General features: G+C 39.3%; 1 protein-coding gene across 1 annotated transcript; it reads right to left on the bottom strand.

The window, feature by feature from the left end:
- Positions 1-3238: 3238 nt before the first annotated feature.
- foxn1 (forkhead box N1) lies at positions 3239-18747 on the bottom strand (the record flags this gene model as incomplete). Its single annotated transcript, XM_080024820.1, has 9 exons — positions 3239-3564; positions 4460-4888; positions 5391-5598; positions 7857-7953; positions 8119-8249; positions 8491-8586; positions 9043-9378; positions 11443-11581; positions 18653-18747. The coding sequence occupies 9 exons, from the start codon at positions 18745-18747 to the stop codon at positions 3239-3241; spliced, it is 1857 nt and encodes a 618-aa protein (XP_079880946.1).
- Between the last annotated feature and the right edge of the window lie 636 nt (positions 18748-19383).

Raw genomic sequence — 19383 nt, 5'->3', positions numbered from 1 at the left:
AATAATAAAAAATATAGGGGAGAACGGGGGAATCTGAGGCATCGGGTAATGTGAGCCACCCCCTGTATCTAGGCAACGGAAAACATTTGTGGTCATGTGAGATATATGTTTTCAAGCCCCTCTCATTTCCCCATGGCCCTGAAAGAGAGGACCTCATGGTGCTGTGGTAAGCATGTTTTTTTCACCAAAATAGGTATTTTGCATGTAAAAGTAAATTTTCTTGCTGTCAACTTAATCAACTGTTGTGCCATTGATAAATCATTTTAGCTCGCTTAGAGGGGAGCAAATGTAAAAAGCGGCTCAGATTACCCCGTTCTCCCCTACAGTATTTTATTTAGAATTACTTAAAATAAATGTTTATCATTCTAATGTTTTTTAATGATTTGTAAATGAATGTGGCAATTCAGTAAGTATAAGTTAATTTACAGTTTTTCACAATTGTTTAAACACATTTTTTGGAACATCAGACACAATGTGCACAATCTGAAACTAATTTACCAACTGCTTAACCAATTCTGCTTAACTCCAAACACATTTCCTGCCTTAGACTCATATTCTCATTCTAAAACACACATTTTTCACAACACTACACACAATTCTCTATATCTTGCACACTCTTCCTGAATTCTCTCTCTTGGTATTCACAGAACACACTGCCAATCACATTTCTAAACTCAAAAGGCTTTTGTGCAGTTAGCTATAGAAGGGTCAGGGATGAGCTCCTGTTTGCTGTGATTTACAGTAGACTGCACATTTTGGTACAAATACAGTTTTTGCCGAATACTGTAAACACTAACAGTGACTGCTATGACCACAGCATCACAACCTCTAACTTTTGTCACCATGCCCTCAACCAAAGCACCAACCCTACAAACACGATATATGCTTTGCACTGTGTTTGAAATGCTCCAACACACTTCTTGAAAAAAAATGTAACTAATTGAATACCAATCAGTCTAAACCTTACCACTACAAATAGACCCCAGGTGAGCTCAGCTCCTTTCTGAGACAGTAAAGAGTCAGGGGAAGAGGAGGAGAGAGAGCGACAGGAGTACGAGGACAAAGAATGCAACAGACGGAGACACATACAACCGGAACACTATAGTGGACCAAGTTATAGATCATGGCCTATCAATGAGGGAGCCTGACAGAGAGTGCAGCTAAACCTGAGTCGCTCCATAATTAGGAGATTTAGACTGGATATCAGGTGATCATTTCCCTGTTGCTTCTCATTAGCCTCGTTTGAGATGTCGCCGTCTTGCTAAGACCTGCGCAATTATGACGCTTGTCTTGCTGAGCGCACAGCATTTATGCAGCATTTTTGTTGTACGCTCAGTAAGATGCGCGTCATAGTTGCGCAGTTCTGAGCAAGACGGCTCCAAGTCGAACGAGGCTAGTGAGTGTGATGTTGATGAGGCGATGTGGCCAGATGCAAATAGGAGGCGGCATCCATAAAAGGATTCATAATCCAACCACCCAATTCCTTACAACGCTGTTTTTTTTACCATTGTTCCCTAATTTTACTGTAATTGCTTCTTAGTTTATACTGAGACTAGGGTTGCAAAATTCCGGGAATTTTCAAAGTTGGAAACTTTCCATGGGAATTAATGGGAATTTATGGGAATTAACGGGAATTTTGGGAATTAACGGGAATAAACGGGAATTTACTAAATTTAAAGCAACCCAAAAGCACTAAATTCTCCTAACTATGTTATTTCAGTCCAGGCAAACGTTCTAGACTGTAAAAAGCAGTTTTTTCAACTAAGTTTTAATATATTTATGAATATTTAATTTCAAATCAGATTTTTTTTTAAGTTTATTAAGACACCCAACTTGATATCATATATTGATTTTACTAGACCAGGTTTACAGAGGCTTAAACTGTGATTTTACATATAGTTGGGGACAATGTATTTTAGCATAAACTTGACTAAAACAACCAGATTTTATGCAAGTACACTTGGCAACTTGCACTTAGCACACATCCTACTGCAGGGGTACTGAGGCCACGCCCCCTACATGCTCTGTGCATTCCTCCATCACATGGGGGGCATTTGACTTTATTTATTGAATGGTTGGGTTCAGACAGATGACTAATATTTAACTCAACATTCATCTTTTTGTTGTTCAGTGAAATTATTGATTGTTCATAAAATAATCAAAACTTGATAAATTTCTTCTTACAAATAAATCTGTTCAAATGTAATGTTTTTTAATTGTATTATTTTGCATGGATGTCTGCCTATGACCAAACATAGTGTTTAAATGTTTAGATTTATGTTTGGATGTGAAAAAAAATCATTTAAATTACCGACATTTAGTTAATTCCTATAATTTCCAATTTTGAATATTCCCAAAATTCCCGAGCGAAAGTTCCCGTGGAAAGTTTCCGGAAACTTTCCGGTAATTTACCGGAAACTTTCCACCCCTTTGCAACCCTAACTGAGACACTGAATTGCTTGAACTGCAGTCCTACCTATTCATTGTGTTTGTTTGAAATGGCAAAATAAACTATTCTGCAACATGTGTGTTAGGATTTGGCAAAAACCGTAAAGTATTTGTTGTTACTGTAGGTGAAAGTGTATGAACATGCAAAGGCATAATTCTACTGATAAAGCATTCATATAGTGTTTTGCATTTATACTATAGTGTTTTCCATTCTGCACACCAGTGTTCAATGAGTGCAAGAAATGTCTAGTCATGTGTATGTGTTTGTCATTTGAAAGGAAAACACCATTTAGTGAAGAGTTAACACTGTTTTGAGGGTAAAGTGTGCTTTTGCAATGGAAGTGAAGGATTTTGCATCTTGTGTTTGAGTTTTGAAATTTGTGTTAAGGATTTTGAAAAAGTGAGGTAGTCTATCAGGAAATGTGTTTAAGCAATTGTGAAAAACTGTAATAGCAAAGCTCACGCATACATTTAAAAATAGATATTTCACTGTTAACTTTTCCAGCTATCAAATCTATAAACATTTGCTAATTTACTATATGATATAACAGAATGGGAAAAAAGTAGACCTTTTTTCATCAGTTGAAGTTGTTGGTGACAGTGGATGCAAACAGTGATTAGTTTCTCCACAGAGTATTTTACACACTGGTTAATAATATAGGACTTGAAATGTTTAGGAACCACCAAGCTAATATGTGGCATGAAGCTGCCTGCAACAATACTCCCCATTCAAGGGACTATAGTATATTATTGGTTGAGGGAGTGTGAAAGAGCCGAGACTGTCAGGTATTTACATTAAGGAGATGGACGTGGTACAGGAGGAGGTAAGATATCCAGGCAGACTGTCCACCCCTGAGTAACCCACAGGGAGCAGTCCATTTAGACAGCTGTGTGACTCTGTGTTTCGCCCACCGCCTGAGTTTCCGTCCCCATACTCAGCTTTTCGGCGAGAGACAGCAGTCACCTCCGACCCCTGGTTGACGGGAGGAGAGGTGGCCTGCATGCAGCTGGTTTGGACACAGGGGTCATGCAGGGCAGAGGTACAGGACTGCGACGTTATGCTGACATGTGGATCGGATACCAGGCTGTCCTCCCTCAACTCCTCCCACAGGTAACCTAGGAAAATGAAGAAATATCCGATGTATTTATAGGGAGCACTGCTAGTCCTTGTTCAACAATAACACAGGAATTCAGTCCCCAATCATTTACTGACAAAGGGTTGGTTTGAATTGAACAACAATGACCCCAAATGTGATGCATCTATCATCTCTTCCTGAGAACCAGGATACAGCACTTTTTTTAACAGGGTTGATGGGACAACAGTGGGAAAAGCAGTGCCACTATTGGCTGAAGATGCAGCTTCCCAGGACATAAGTCATAGGTTGCAGAAGTTTCCATTTAAGTGAATGAATGCTGAAAAGGAGCCCACCCATTTGTTCTAGGCCAATGTTAATATTCAAGAGAGAGAGAAATTGAGACATGTGAGCAGTATTCAATTATTGATATAAACACTGTTGTGTTGTGTTGTGTTGTGTTGTGTTGTGTTGTGTTGTGTTGTGTTGTGTTGTGTTGTGTTGTGTTGTGTTGTGTTGTGTTGTGTTGTGTTGTGTTGTGTTGTGTTGTTGGGATGAGGATTAAGTTGGTAATTAAAGATGTATAACCAACACCATGTACTTAGGGGTGTAATTTCACAGTTTGCTAATCAATTTGTCAGTGCTTCCTGGTGGACAAACTATGTAAATGAGACATTTTTATTTCCAAATCACCTTGAACACATATTTTGCATTACTGTAATTGCCTATCGCTGACATAAAGACAGATACTGATATATCTGTGAGCTGGCTTGTAACCTGATACTATTAGCCTATATCTAAAGGAGCTTTAATAAATTGAACAAAACCTTTTCACTCTGTAGTATATTGCCTGATTTCTCATCAGATTGCCACAGAGAAAAGCTTCCATGTCTCCTTTTTCTTCTAATTATCATGTTGTCCATATCTGACTGTGGTACCTTGCAGCTGGAGGTCAGTCAGACTGGGGTCCAGCATGTCCACCTCATAGCTGGCTTCCCCCTCCAGCAGAAAGTCATGCATGCTCCTGGGGCCAACACCGTACTCTGCCTGCAGGGAGGCATTGTAAACGGGGGGCATTTTACCAGCCACGGGTGAGTTGAGGCTTCCCTGTCCACACGATGAGTACAGGGCATATGAGTTGCTGGGGTGAGCAGCGGCAGAGAGGAGGTAGCAGGGCTGCTGGGCTTGAATGTTTGCATACTGTGGAGGCCGGACGGGTGGGCAGGGTGTTTGAATGTGGGCCGGGGTGCAAGATGACGAGGTGGGGCCATGGATGGGGGCCACTCTTGATAACAAAGCTGGGTTGGTGTAAGTCGGCAAAGACCTGAGCTTTTCTGGTTTCTCTCCCAGTAGACGATCAAGGTCTTCTGTAGAACAAAAAAATTAAGTTTGAATCAAATGAGATGTAACAACATTACGTTCGAGCTCTGACACATTTAATAATAAGCTTTTTTTTTCATGGCGTTTCGACATTAATACGAGGTCCCTTGTGTGACTTGAGACTCCAAAAGTTTGAAAAAAACACAACCTCTATCTTTTTCTCTACTTCCACCTTTCTGAAAACCTGTGTTCCAGAACCCCAATCGGATTTCTCCCCCCCCCCCCCCCCCCCCCCACACACACACACACACACTACCAACCTAACTTAGCACTACATCCACTTGTGATAACCCAGATACCCCTGATTCTAACCTGAAAAATGTGCATTGTATATTACCTTTTATGTAAAGGTCAGATATAAAGGTCAAACATCTCTGATCTTTTGATCTTTGACTGTAATGACGTCATGGCAAAAATTAATTTCCCAGAAAAATATTTTTACTTCTGTCTGGTGCTACGGACTTCTTGCAATAGGCTAAGGAGACCCACCTGGCCTCGCCATGCTCCTGCGAACAGTGACGGGGTCCTTGCGGCGCCACTTGTGCAGCTCCTCCTGCATCTTCTCCACTTTGGCTGGATTGAGAGCCCACAGACAGCCTTTACGGGACGAGTTCCCATTTTTGTTCTCCACCTTCACGAAGCACTTGTTCAGAGAAAGGTTGTGACGCACTGAGTTCTTCCATCCATCAGGAGCTGTCTGAAAACAAGGAGGGGGTTGGGTAGATGCAAGAAAAGGTAAAGAAAAGGTTTATTTATGTAAAAATATCAAATTATGTCAGACTACTATAAAGTACAAAGAGGAAAGTGATGAGCACACTTGATTAACGCAGTCCTAATCAAGGAGAAAAACTTCCAGTGACGTCTTTAAATAGCTTGTTATGCGGAATATATCATATGTGAATTTCTCTCATATAGGACACAGAAAAGAAGCAGTAAATACATCATTAGAGAAGCTGGAACAAGTGAATCGTTGGCCCTTTGCTAAGACTACATCATTAATATGCTGAATTTTTTCCACTTTACACATAGTGTTTACTTTACAGCAGTGAAATGTAGCCAAATCAAACAATACTAATCAAACATGCTCTGCCAGGCTATTTAGGCACAGCAGTCCTTTGAGCTAAATCACATTAGTATGCCATCAGCATGTTCAGCCTCTTTGCTTAGCTTGTTAGCACGCTACTATTCGGTTATGAGCATAAATCAGTTTTTAATAGTTTTGCAGGTAAATAGCAGACAAGTTGATATTTTGACCTGCTGATGGCGCAAGAAGAAAATTCAGGGGATAACAAAGTTATCACAATTCATGCTCTTCAGTTGATATTGCTATTTTATGCTGTTTTCAAAATGTTTGTCAATTGATTGATTTATTCATGTTTGTAATTTAAGAAAAGTACATACAGTGTGGAATAAATGTTAACTGCCAGGGAGTGTGTATCTTCAATTAATTCAATGGTAAATATCCTTAATTGCTCATTGTAATAAAAAATCATACTGCTCCATTTTTATTATTTAGAGTAGAATAATCACCAGTAAGCAATCTGCTGCTCAATCAAGCCACAGTCATTGCATCATTGGTGCTGCGTGGCCATTGTACCTTATTAAAGGACTAAAAATGGTATTTCAGATGATTTTTTTTACACTTTTAAATAATTATTATACTTGGATTCCCTGTTCTGCCCTATCTTGTCTTTATGTTCATCTTACACACACTGCCTAAATCGATGTGTCTAATTAAATAACTCTTGTTCAAATGCTGTGTTGTTATGAATGAATGAATTCATTGCGTAATGTGTCAGCCTACTGTAATTAACTCAAATGCACGAACATATTCAGAAGTATTTCGAATTGTCTGAAAAAAACACTGCTTTTGCTAAATACTTTGACTGTATCACTGATCATCTGTCTCAGGTATTTTCGGGCCCTGCAGCCTGTTTTTATATTGGCAGCTGTTTGGAAAGCAGCCAACTACAAAGTGCCTTTTTGATATGAATAGCAGTGTGTCTTTGAGCTATTTCCAGAGGTGATTCTGAGCTAATCTGATTAGTAGATACCTGGAATGCTTTGGAAAATGTGTATTTGTGACAAATCAAACAGATGTGCAACCCTGCAGCTGCAATTTAATACATTTTAAAGTGAAGGGACATGAATTTAAAACATGTGTATTATTCTATCAATAGCCTTTGCAGGAGTATTCTATGATCATAATATGGCATTCATCAACCTCAATATCCTCACACAGAAAAACACATTGCCATTATAAAACAGATACAAAACATCTTCTTATTCTACTTCCCTACTTGCCGGCCTCATTCCTCAACAGGTTACAGCTGGTCCAGGGGCATGTGCCATTATGGGAGTAATTAAAGGTCCATTACAACACAGATGTGGTTTGAGATGATGTCAGAGCCAACCTGAATGGGAACCTTTCATCCACTAAGCAAATGCCAAAAGTTTAAGTCCACTAATTATATAGACAAAATAAGATTAACATAGTGGCCAAAAGTCAGTCAGTTGCACTCACAAGGGTTGGGAATCAGGCTTGTGTTGCCAAATGTGATGGCTCAAATGCCAGCTCAACACTCAATCACACAATCAATCAAAGCAAAGTGTTTTAACGGGTCAGCATATTGGAAATGACTGGGTTTCTTCTTCCACCGTCACTGCATGCTGCAACTTCACCACTTAAAACTTTAACTAGGATCAGAAGAAGTCAGAGCTTTAAAATCTTCGAAAAACACAGAAGATATAGAAATCTGAAAGAAGTTCTAATCATGTTAGGCTATTGTAAAAATTGTAATTGTGATTAGGGGAGTTTCATTTTGAGCATGAAGATTTTGGAGTAGATGATGTGTGCTGAATTCAGTTCAGTGTTCACGACTACAATTACAGTTTTCCAATTCTACTTGTGCCACTTTTTTCAGTTGGTTGAATTATGTGATACAGAAAACACACCTTGAAGTAGGGGAAGTGTTCAGTCATGAAGCTGTAGATCTCACTGACCGGCAGGCTTCCTGTTTTACTGTTCTTCAAAGCCATGAAGATCAAGATGCTGCAGACATGAAGGAAACCAATAACCATCAGGTTAATTTGATAGGTTGATAATCACGTGAGAATTTCGCACATTGTTGCCCTGAATATGACAACAAATAAAGATAGACGAAAATATAAATGTTAGCAAAAAAAAAACATGGTGAAATGTGATGCAAAATGTTACCTGTATGAGTAAATGGGCTTTGGGAAGAGGGGGCGTGTGGTGTTCTCCTGGTGTGATTGAGTAGAGAGACTTTGGACAGAATATTTAGAGCCGTTGGACTGGTCATTTGTGGGGTACAGTACAGATGAGACCTATAGAGGACACACAAATACACACACACACACACACACACACACACACACACCATGACCTGAAAACCAAACAAATCTGATATGTGGTTCAAAGCCACTTTACATGCAATTGACTCTTTAATCTTTGGCTGATCCATGAAACCATTTATAGGTCTGCTGCTTTTTAAACAAATTAGCATTATCTTGGCCTTTTATAGATTATCCCTCAAACCACAAAGGTTAACCTAACACACTCCCTTACCTGTTGTAGAGGGCTTGAAGAGCCGTAGGATGGATAGCTTTGAGACAGGAAGCACGGGGGCTCCACTGGTAAAGCTGGTAGTTCTTGGTATGGACTCTGCAAATGTAAGTATAAATAAAAGGACATTGTTTATAGAAACGATATTGAGAAAACAAAATGTTGTTCAACGGGAGCTGAGAACGGCCGTTCTTGCAATTATTTAAGATAATTATGATTTTGACTTTGGATAATAAGCCCCATTTTAAGATAACAATAATAAACTTGTGATTTTGAGATAGCGGCATTTAATATTATGAGTGATATGAAGAAATTACCCTTTGCTTTCCCATTCATCAGAGGAAAAAAAGCTTTTTTTGCTTGTCACAAGATATTTAATCATTATCATGAGATTATAAAATGATTGCAAGCATGGCCCTTCTTGTTTTCCGTCTAATTTCCTCTTTTTCCTACCATAGTATTAGAATTATTTGTCAAGTCATCTTTTCTGATATCACCTTGTTTTGGATTGCAAAGAACCTTAACTAATAGTCGAGGATAAAATGAGGGGTATACCCTTAGTCCAGAAACTTGAGCACTGGCGTTGTAATGGTCCCAGGATGTTGGTGCCTGGCCATTTGAGCTGTGTGGCCGAGTCTCAGGGCTGTACACCTCCTGCAAACAGCTGAAGGAAGATGAGCACAGCTGGATACAACCTGCAGCCGCCACCGCTCCATCGCTGAACTGTCGACGGTACGGATGGAAGCGTTCAGAGTCCACGGAGCCTCGTGCCGATCCAGACTCTGAACCGATGGTCTCATCAGCGCTGTGCCTCCTGTTCTCAGCTACAGACCTCAAGCTGAGCGTGTTGCTCTCTTGCTGGCTGAAGCAGATGTCCCTGCCCTCTTTAGTCTGGGATGTGTTCAGTGGACACAAATCATTCAATCAGGTAAAAACAAATGAGGTTAACTTGGCTCAATGTGTACATATTTGTCTCCACTCATATGTCAAGACCAAGAAGCTGCCAAGATGATTATTATTGAAAATATTTTTTTTTAGTTCTAAGTTTCAAAGTTGCTGGTACACAGATCGTGTTGCCTATATATATATATATATATACATATATATATATATATACAATCATATGAAAAAGTTTGGGAACCCCTCTCAGCCGGCATTATAATTGACTCTGCTTTCACAAAAAAAAATATAAAAGTGGTATGTCTTTAATTTACCAGGAACAGCTAAGTACTGGGATGTTTTCCAAACAAAGATTTTTTGAAAAGCAGTATTTGGTTGTATGAAATAAAATAAAATGTGAAAAACTGGCTGTGCAAAAATTGTGGTTTTGTTGATTTTAATGCCTGTAACAGCATGTAAAACTGATGAATTTAAACACAAAGTTGGTTGGATTATGTTGTTAAGCCTTGAACCTCATAGAAATGTCTGTTTAAGCATGAGAAAATGTATTTTAGGTGCCTAAATGCAAGTTGCACTTCTCTTTGACTCTCTGCTGAAGTGAGACAGAATGGGATCATCAAAACTGCTCCCAAAAGATCTTAAAAACAAAGATTATTCATTATCATGGTTTAGGGGAAGGCTAAAAGAAGCTTTCCCAAAGGTTTCAATTGTCAATTTCTACTGTAAGGAACGTTGTCAGGGAATGGAAGGACACAGGCACAGTTGCAGTTAAACCCAGGTCTAGCAGACCAAGAAAAGTACAAGAGCGGCATATACGGCGGATTGTGAGAATGGTTGCACACAACCCAAAGATCACCTCCAAAGACCTGCAAGAACATCTGGCTGCAGATTGTGTATCTGTACATGGTTCAACAAATCAGTGCAATTTGCACCAAAACATCTGTATGGCCAGGTGATGAGAAGGAAGCCCTTTCTGCGCCCACGCCACAGATACAGTTGCATGGAGTATGCAAAAGCTCATTTAGACAAGCCAGATTCATATTGGAAGAAAATGCTTTGGACTGATGAGACAAAAATTAAGTTATTTGGTCTTTAAAAAAAGCAGATGTTTTGGTGCAAATTGCGCTGAATTGTTGAACGATGTACAGATACACAATCTGCAGCCAGATGTTCTTGCAGGTCTTTGGAGGTGATCTGTGGGTTGTGTGCAACCATTCTCACAATCCTCCACCTATGCCGCTCCTGTTTTTTTCTTGGTCTGCCATGCCTGGGTTTAACTGCCACTGTGCCTGTGTCCTTCCACTTCCTGACAACGTTCCCTACAGTCGAAATTGACAATTGAAACCTTTGGGAAAGCTTCTTGTAGCCTTCCCCTAAACCATGACAATGAACAACCTTTGTTTTTCAGATCTTTTGGGAGCTGTTTTGATGATCCCATTCTGTCTCACTTCAGCAGAGAGTCAAGGAGAAGTGCAACTTGCATTTAGGCACCTAAAATACATTTTCTCATGATTAAACAGACATGTCTATGAGGTTCAAGACTTAACAACATAATCCAACCAACTTTGTGTTTAAAGTCATCAGTTTTACATGCTGTTACAGGCATTAAAATCAACAAAACCACAAGGGTACCCACATTTTTGCACAGCCAGTTTTTCACATTTTATTTTATTTCATACAACCAAATACTGCTTTTCAAAAAATCTTTGTTTGGAAAACATCCCAGTACTTAGCTGTTCCTGGTAAATTAAAGACATACCACTTTTATATTTTTTTTTGTGAAAGCAGAGTCAATTATAATGCCGGCTGAGAGGGGTTCCCAAAATTTTTCATATGACTGTATATATATATATATATATATATATATATATATATATATATATATATATATATATATATATATATATATGTATATATATATATATATTATATTAAATTCCCAAACACCAGTTGCTATTCTTATTATTTTTTTAAGTTTATACATACTGTACAGCAACCTAATACAACTCAAACCTGAGTCAGAACAGATTTTTTTATTTCTACTGTTCTTTTGACCTGTGATTCTGCCATCTGCTGGCAGGAGGTCCCTCGGGGCTCACAGGCGTGCAGGTTGGCCTGAGTGGCTGATGTTTGAGACTTGCTGCTGCTGCTGCTGCTGCTGCTGCTGCTGCTGCTGCTGCTGCTGCTGCTGCTGCTGGGGTAAAATGTTGAGGAGTCTGATGTTCTTCACCAAAACCTGCTCCTGTGAAGAGATGACAATTTGAGATGGGAAAGAAAACCCACCTTAGTTAGTGACTCTTTCAGGCTCAATTTCTTTAATAAATCTTAGGCAGATGATTAATTTGCTGAATGAATTCAAATTAAAGGTCACGCAAAAGCAGTATTTCAACATATTGGCATATTCGCTTGTTTTGGGGGGGTTTTCTTACCAAGAGTTAACTGAGAAGACTGATGCCACTACATGTCAGTACGTAAATAAAGAATATATCACCAGCAGCTGGTTAGTTTAGCTTACCAAATTTGGAAACGGGGTAAATATAGGTTACAGATGGCCGGGGTCTCTGTCCAAAGGTAAAATATCCACTGATAATTCTCCTTTGTGTTAATTATTGAGCTTTAGAGGTGCTGGTGCGCTACGTTTTTTTGTTTTTGAACAGAGCCAGGCTAATATACTGTATACTATGCAGCCTTTATGCTTTATGCTACGCTCAGCTAACTTTTCACCAGCTTCAGCAACATTTACTATACAGACATGAAAGTCGTCAGACAAAGAAAATAAAACAAACTGAGTATTTCCCAAAATATTCAACTATTACTTTTGATTGTGGGATTAGATGAGACAGATAAAAGACTTTTGTAAAAAATATTACCGTTTTTAATTCAACTTTTGATTTATGTTGCTGTCGGCACATGACAGGAAGCTTTTCGTAAGTGTCTTGATAAAGTACTTTTTGTCACTGATCCTTTGAGATCATATTCCACTGTTAACCTGCAAGATGCACTATACTGTGACAGCATGAGTGTGTTCGTGGGAACAGTTGGGTTCATTTTCAGGGCCAGTTTATTTACACACCCAAAGTTTGACATCGGTGGATGTAAATGGGTCAGGGGGGTTATACCGTTATCCGGAGTGTTATCCGATCCCAGCAGAGGTGACAGACACGTGGCCCAGGTTCCAGTAAAGGTAACCTCAACCCCCTTCAATAAACCAAGCTCATTAAAACTGCCAACAAACCATGGCTGTTAGGTCACATAAAGCCAAATAATGCTGAGGCTGTGAAAGTTTGATTATCCTGATATAAGAGAGAGAGAGAGAGAGAGAGAGAGAGAGAAGTAGCAATCGTAGCTCTTTCTGTTCCGATCAAAGGGAGCTAAAGTGTCATGGTGAAAGTTGAGATATTACCTTTTCACCACTCTGGCAACAAATCCTCTCATCTGCTTAACAGAGAATCTGCCACAAGGCAAAACGAATGCACTTACAGAAAAAGAAGTAGAAACTTCACCAGAAGATAAAAATATGCAGAATATGTGTGTTTCACGTTCTAATCATTAAGACCATAAGGGACATTGGTTCAACATACTTTCGAGTCGCACAGTCAGCTACAATCTGATTTTCCCTGAAAAATAACTAGCAGGCAAAACCCACAGCAATACATAGGTACCGCAGTTCTGAAGGTAGCCTACCGATATTCTCAGAAGCCTCTGAGGGCCCACTCACACTAGGGCCGCGGCCCCGTGCCAAAGCTCATTAGCATACTAAAGTCTAGAACGTTTGGCTAGTGTGACCACGCCAACTGTATTCCAGCACGGAACAGCCCCTTGGCCACGGCACACCTGGGAGAGGTGTGCCGTGGCCAAAGTACAGATGCTAATGAGATGACACGCGCACAAGCAAGCGCACAGGCGGCGTTCCTGACGTGAATTTATTAAGGATGCATTGTCCGTTAACGTCCGCTGCCTTACTAGTCGGCACCAGAATTGCCCACCACTTGGACTTGTAGCTATAATGTGTGAGAATTGACGTGTGTGTAAGCCTAGGTGTGGGCTAATAAAAGAGGGAGAGAGCTAATTAGGTCGGCTCAGAAAGCAAAGCAAAAATGTTTTCGTGTTTACTCACGTTCGTCAGATGATTTTTTTTCTTTTTCCTCCCGTCAGCTGTCATAACTGCATTTACGCATGGCGGTGGAGACGCACCCAAAACAACACACCGCGGCCCGGTGATAAGGAAACAGTAGCCTACGCTAAGGTTTAACAAGAAACTTTATAAAGACACTTAAAAAAACGATCTCTGCCCATACAAAAAGTTCTGACTTGGATTTGATGGAGCGATCGATGTGTATAAAACCATCCGGTACGTATGGTCTGATGACGGGCCGTTATATTAATAATAAACAGCGTGCTGCACAAATATGAGACTGTCCACCGCGACCTATTACGTCAAGGCTACATTAAAAAAAACAATAGCTTAAGGATTCTCGTTGCTCTAATGTGGAAGTGGAATATTTGATGCAAATTTGGCCGGATGAAAATATTCACAAACAGTCGTAGCCTACAAGTAGACTACGCTCCAAATCCTAAACGCGCACGGTGCAAGTATGCCCAGGCCACGAGCAGTGTGAGCACGGGCCTGCGGGGGGAGTGGGGAGGGGGGGGAATCGTGCTGAATCGTGCTGAGCACGGAACAGGCAAACGGCACTAGTGTGAGTGCGCCCTGAGACTCTTTAACCATATGGATAAAAAAAATATTCCATTTGCTATTCTGATTTCAAAATTGTACGTCTTTGTCTAAATCCAAACAAAGACGGCGGCAACACTTCCTTGTTGAATTTCTACATCGGAACCAAAATAAAACATGTATTATCAGTCATGTTAAAGTACATTGTAATTAGCATCTTCCTGGATAAAGGGAATTCAAGACACACCTTGAATGACTGATTAAAGTTCCTATTTATTGTGCAGAAGACGGATTATTTTTGCGAGATTCCAGATGGTAGGCTACAGTATAAACAATGCTGCCCTTATTCATGGTAGTAAGTCATGTCCACCTTACTTTCCTTGGCTAATGAGATTTGACACATTATACAATCTTCTCAGGACTCTCTGTAGCTTATGCCAACATGTTTTAAGAATGAATCATCTCACAAGTAAGTAACTAAAGTGTATTGATACAGAACATCTTTAGAGCAGAGCAGATATCACAAAGAGCTTCTCGATCCAACCCACTCTTCTAAGATAAAGTGTTCATGACACCATACACCACTGTTGAAACAATATACTGTATCTTATTTATTGGCATTGGGTAATTTCCCTGTTTCAACATATTCTTTTAGTCTCTCCACTGGATCTTGGCTGGTTTCTTCTCGCATTACTGGCATTTTTTGATTCACTTGAGGAAATCACAAACGCTACAGAGTAGATCACAAACAGTATGCAATTTGAGCATTCTTAGATCTTACAAAAAGCTTTCGACACAATCAATCATAACATTTTAATCAATAAACTGGAACGGTATGGGATCGGGAGACAATTATCATCATGCTTGAACATTGCTTGTGGCGTCCCCCAGGGGTCAGTATTGGGTCAGAAACTATTTCTTCTTTACATAAATGACATTTGCAATGTCTCAAACATATGAAAATTAGGACTTTTCGCGGATGCCACCAATATTTTTTTTCTGGGGGGAATTTAAAGGGGCTACTGGAAACGATTACCTCAGGAATATGCTGATTGAAAGGTGCTTTGACAGAAATACATTTTCATTAAACTTAAGTTAAACTAAATTCACGTTATTTGGACATTTTTAAAGTAGGACTCAAGTACAGATAAAGGTAGATGGTGTGGACATTGAAAGAGTAAAAAAGATTAAGTTTCTTGGTGTGATAATAGATGATAGAATAAGCTGGGAATCTCACATAAACATATACGCAATAAACTTTCAAGAGGCCTTTCTGTACTGAGTAAGGCTAAACACGTTCTGGACCACACATCATTTCACTTTGTATACTGTGTTCCCTAGTTTTACCATATTTAAATTACTCTGCAGAGTTTTGGGACAATACTTATAAATGTACACTGTCATCGCTATCTATATTGGAAAAAAGAGCCATAGGGATCATTTATAATACTGGTTATAGAGATCACACAAATTCACTATTCTTCAAATCAAAAACATTGAAATTCACTGATCTGGTTCATTTTATTTATTTTTTAAGATATTTTTTGGGCATTTTTCCTGCTTTATTGATAGTTTGAAGAGACAGAGGTGAAATGAGGCAGAGAGGGGAGTGACATGCAGAGAACGACCGCGGGCGGGAATCGAACCCGGGTCTGCTGCTGGGCCCGGCCCAGGGGGGGACGCCCTACCAACTGAGCTAAGGGCGCCCCGATCTGGTTAATTTTTAAACTTCACAAATAATGTATAAAGCAATAAACAACCTACTCCCTGGCAACAATCAGAAACTGTTTTTTATTACAGATGTGTAATATCATTTGAGGGGGGATTCAATTCAAACATCTTTGTGGGTGTACATGTAAATATACACTCACCGGCCACTTTATTAGGTACACCTGTTCAAAGGCTTATAAAAACAAAAAGCTAATCAGCCAATCACATGGCAGCAATTTAATGCATTTAGGCATTTAGACGTGGTCAAGACAATGTACTGAAATCAAACCGAGCATCAGAATGGGGAAGAAAGGGAGTTTAAGTGACTTTGAAAATGGCATGGTTGATGGTGCACGGAAGGATGGATCCATACTTTCATGTTGTTTACGCCAAATTCTCAACCTGCCATCTGAATGTTGCAACTGAAATCAAGACTCATCAGACCAGGCATGATCTTTCAATCTTCTTTTGTCTAATATTGGTGATCCTGTGAGAATTGTAGCCTCATTTTCCTGTTTTTAGCTGACAGGAGTGGCACCCGGTGTTGTCTTCTGTTGCTGTAGCCCATCTGCTTCAAGGTTGGTCGTGTTTTGCGTTCAGAGATGGTATTCGGTCACTTAAAACCCCTTTCTTCCCCATTCTGTTGCTCGGTTTCAACTTCAATAAATTGTCCCGTCCAGGTATACATGCCTAAATGCATTGAGTTGCTGACATGTGATTGGCTGATTAGTTATATGTGTTAACAAGAAAATGAACCGCTGTACCTAATAAAGTGGCCGGTGAGTGTATGTAGCAATTTGTCAACAATGTGTTAAGATATGATATGAATAGTATTGGAGAAGGGGCAGGATTAAATAAGATTATGCTTCTTCCTACTCCCTTTCGGACATGCTAAATTAATATAATAAATGTTTATAAAATGTTTTGTTTTGTTCTATTTTGCTTTTGTTTCTGTCATTTGCCCTTTTATTGTATTGTTTTTACATGCTCTAAATAAAAACCTTCATTCATTCATTCATTCATGTATTTGTGTTTCACTTTATTGTAATTTTCATAAATACTAACACGAAATTGGCAGAAAATTGAGCCCACGACTATTTGCGTATTACAGAGAATATCTGTGTATTATGGTTTTATAGCCTGTGATGAATATGATGCTAAAGACAGGTTAAGTTCACCAATAAGATACGTTTTTTCTCACAGTAACCATTCCTCCTGTTCATCCAGGCCACTAAGAGATCCCTTCATAATGTGCTTTTGTGTGGCTGATATGGGACAAACAAAATTATTAAAAATGTATCTTAACAATATTTGTGTTTGTCACCATGATCTCTGTGTCAGATAAGGTGAATGTAGAGTCATAAATGAGAGACTTGACACATTACAAGGTCAAGGTCCCTAACTAATAGGTCACCGTCTTTCACAACCTGTCTGATGTCATCTAGAAGCCAAGGGCAAAACTGTGTGGAGTGTATATGACACTTGTTGTCTTGTGTTTGAAAAAAGCCTAAAGTTCTTTAGTTATCAAATGAAAAGCATATTTTAATGACTAGTATGAACAGGATGAATAATTAAAGCAAGCGAAACCTGTTACATAAGTGGTCATATGAGCGTCCAACAACTGTTTTAAAACACCACTTGAAAATGTGAACCTATCCTTTTAGCTGTCACTGCCTGGCCTTCTGTCAGTAATGAGTTACCTGTAACCGTTCCCTCTTGGCACAACAATGCAGCTTTTGATTTACTCATAGAAAGGAATTGATTTCACAGTAGCCTTCTGAAGTTGTGAACTAAGTGAGACTGCACTAAAATGTGTCAGTAATATAATCAAATCAAATAATATGTAATAAAACAGTGACAGGGGCCATTCTGCTGTACTGCAGTACTCTGAACAGCTTTTTTTTAACTTTTGCCAAACTAACATTTTAAATGCAGAATATTTACTTATTAATATTTACTATGAGTATCTTCACCTCATTGTGTTACCACTTTCACCATTAGGATTTGCTGCATCTACCAGTGCTGCAACACATATAGTAAATATATAGAATACTCCAAAAATGTACACTTTAACAAATATTAGGGGAAAGCTGTACTTATGGTGTCCCATCTTTGCTTACATTTTTTCTTCTAACATGCAATATTTTATCAACTCTGATCAATTTGGTCATATATTCTTGCATTATGTGTTTGTTTGTTTGTTTGTTTCTGTCTTTAATTTTCATGTTATGCACATTTTTACATTCTCCATTCAAACTCTACCTAGAAGCTTCAGTATAAACATAAAGAGCCTCTATAGGACACAAAAAATCACACCACACTTCCAGTGTCACATGTGCCATCATTATCTCCACAAATCCTAATATGCAAATAATGTGGTTTGTTTGCTTGTCACAACGCCAACTTAAGGGCAAGGCCAAGAAGAAAGCCATGCTAATCCATCAAGATGATTTAAAAGCTTGCGGGCATATACTCTGTCTGCATCACAAAACAGCTATTAGCGCATTATTTCTATGTTTCATACCATGAGTGGTGCGTTAGACATATGTTTATGAAGCCAGGCATATTGTTTCAAGGGTATTCAGTGGACAACAACATTTCATCTTTAACCTAACATAGCTTATTTAATGATAGTATGTTGTCAGTAGTGTTGACATGAGAAAGCAGCCACTCAAATTTAACAGAGGTTACCCAGCGTTCAACACCTACAGCAGTGCCAACAGTATCTGTGCTGTGTTTGTTCTCAGTAACTATACATACATAATGTTGCAATAAACACTGTAAATCAAGGATTTATCAGAGCAAAAAAAAGCCACATTTAAGCAGTAATTAATGTTAGCACCAATATCCCCATTTTGTAAAACTGTCAAATTAACTCACCAAACTTTCACAATCATAAACTGCTCCCTCTCTTCATTGAGGATGTGTAGCTTAAGCCGTACAATCTCACTCGGACCTGTACCCTCCGTCAGCATCTGAGCCACTTTTCAGTCGTGAATCTGTGCACCTCTCGCCCCCTCCACCCTGACAGTGAGCCACTCCGATTAGATTGACTGTCTAAATATGTATGGCAATAGTTGATGGGCTGGTTTCATATTTTGGCAGATCATTCTCACTTTGTTTCTATGTGTGTGTAGGTGTATGTGGCACTCGTCCAGACTAGCCCAGCAATAAGATATACAGAAAGAGAAACCTGCTGCAACAGGTTCCAAAAGATCTACTGGTGCAGTCATTGGCAGCTGGCAACACTCTCTTCCTCCTTCCATCAGTCTTTCTCTGCCTGACTGAATGGTTACTTGTCTGAATGGGACATAAGATACACTGCTGATCTCAGCCAGTGGCAGCAAGCGGGCGCTGTGCCCTGGTTTCAGAGCTCGCCTATGGCAAAGGCTGTCTTAAATGTGATTTAGTTCCACTTTAACTGTTGCACTTTCAAACAAACATTCAAAAACTAAGTGCACGTCAGTTAATGCGTGCATTCAAAGCATGCAAGAACATATGCAAAGCTACAGCCCAAAGTGCTGGCTACTCTGGTATAAAAAAAACTTCAACCTGGAATTGTATGTTTATGATACAGCCAATAGCAGTTCATGTCATAACAAATCGGCATA

Source organism: Ammodytes marinus, assembly GCF_949987685.1.
Source record: "Ammodytes marinus genome assembly, chromosome: 3".
NCBI classification, from domain to species: domain Eukaryota; kingdom Metazoa; phylum Chordata; class Actinopteri; order Uranoscopiformes; family Ammodytidae; genus Ammodytes; species Ammodytes marinus.
Note: the sequence above shows the minus strand (reverse complement) of the source record. Positions and strands in the feature narration are given on the sequence as shown.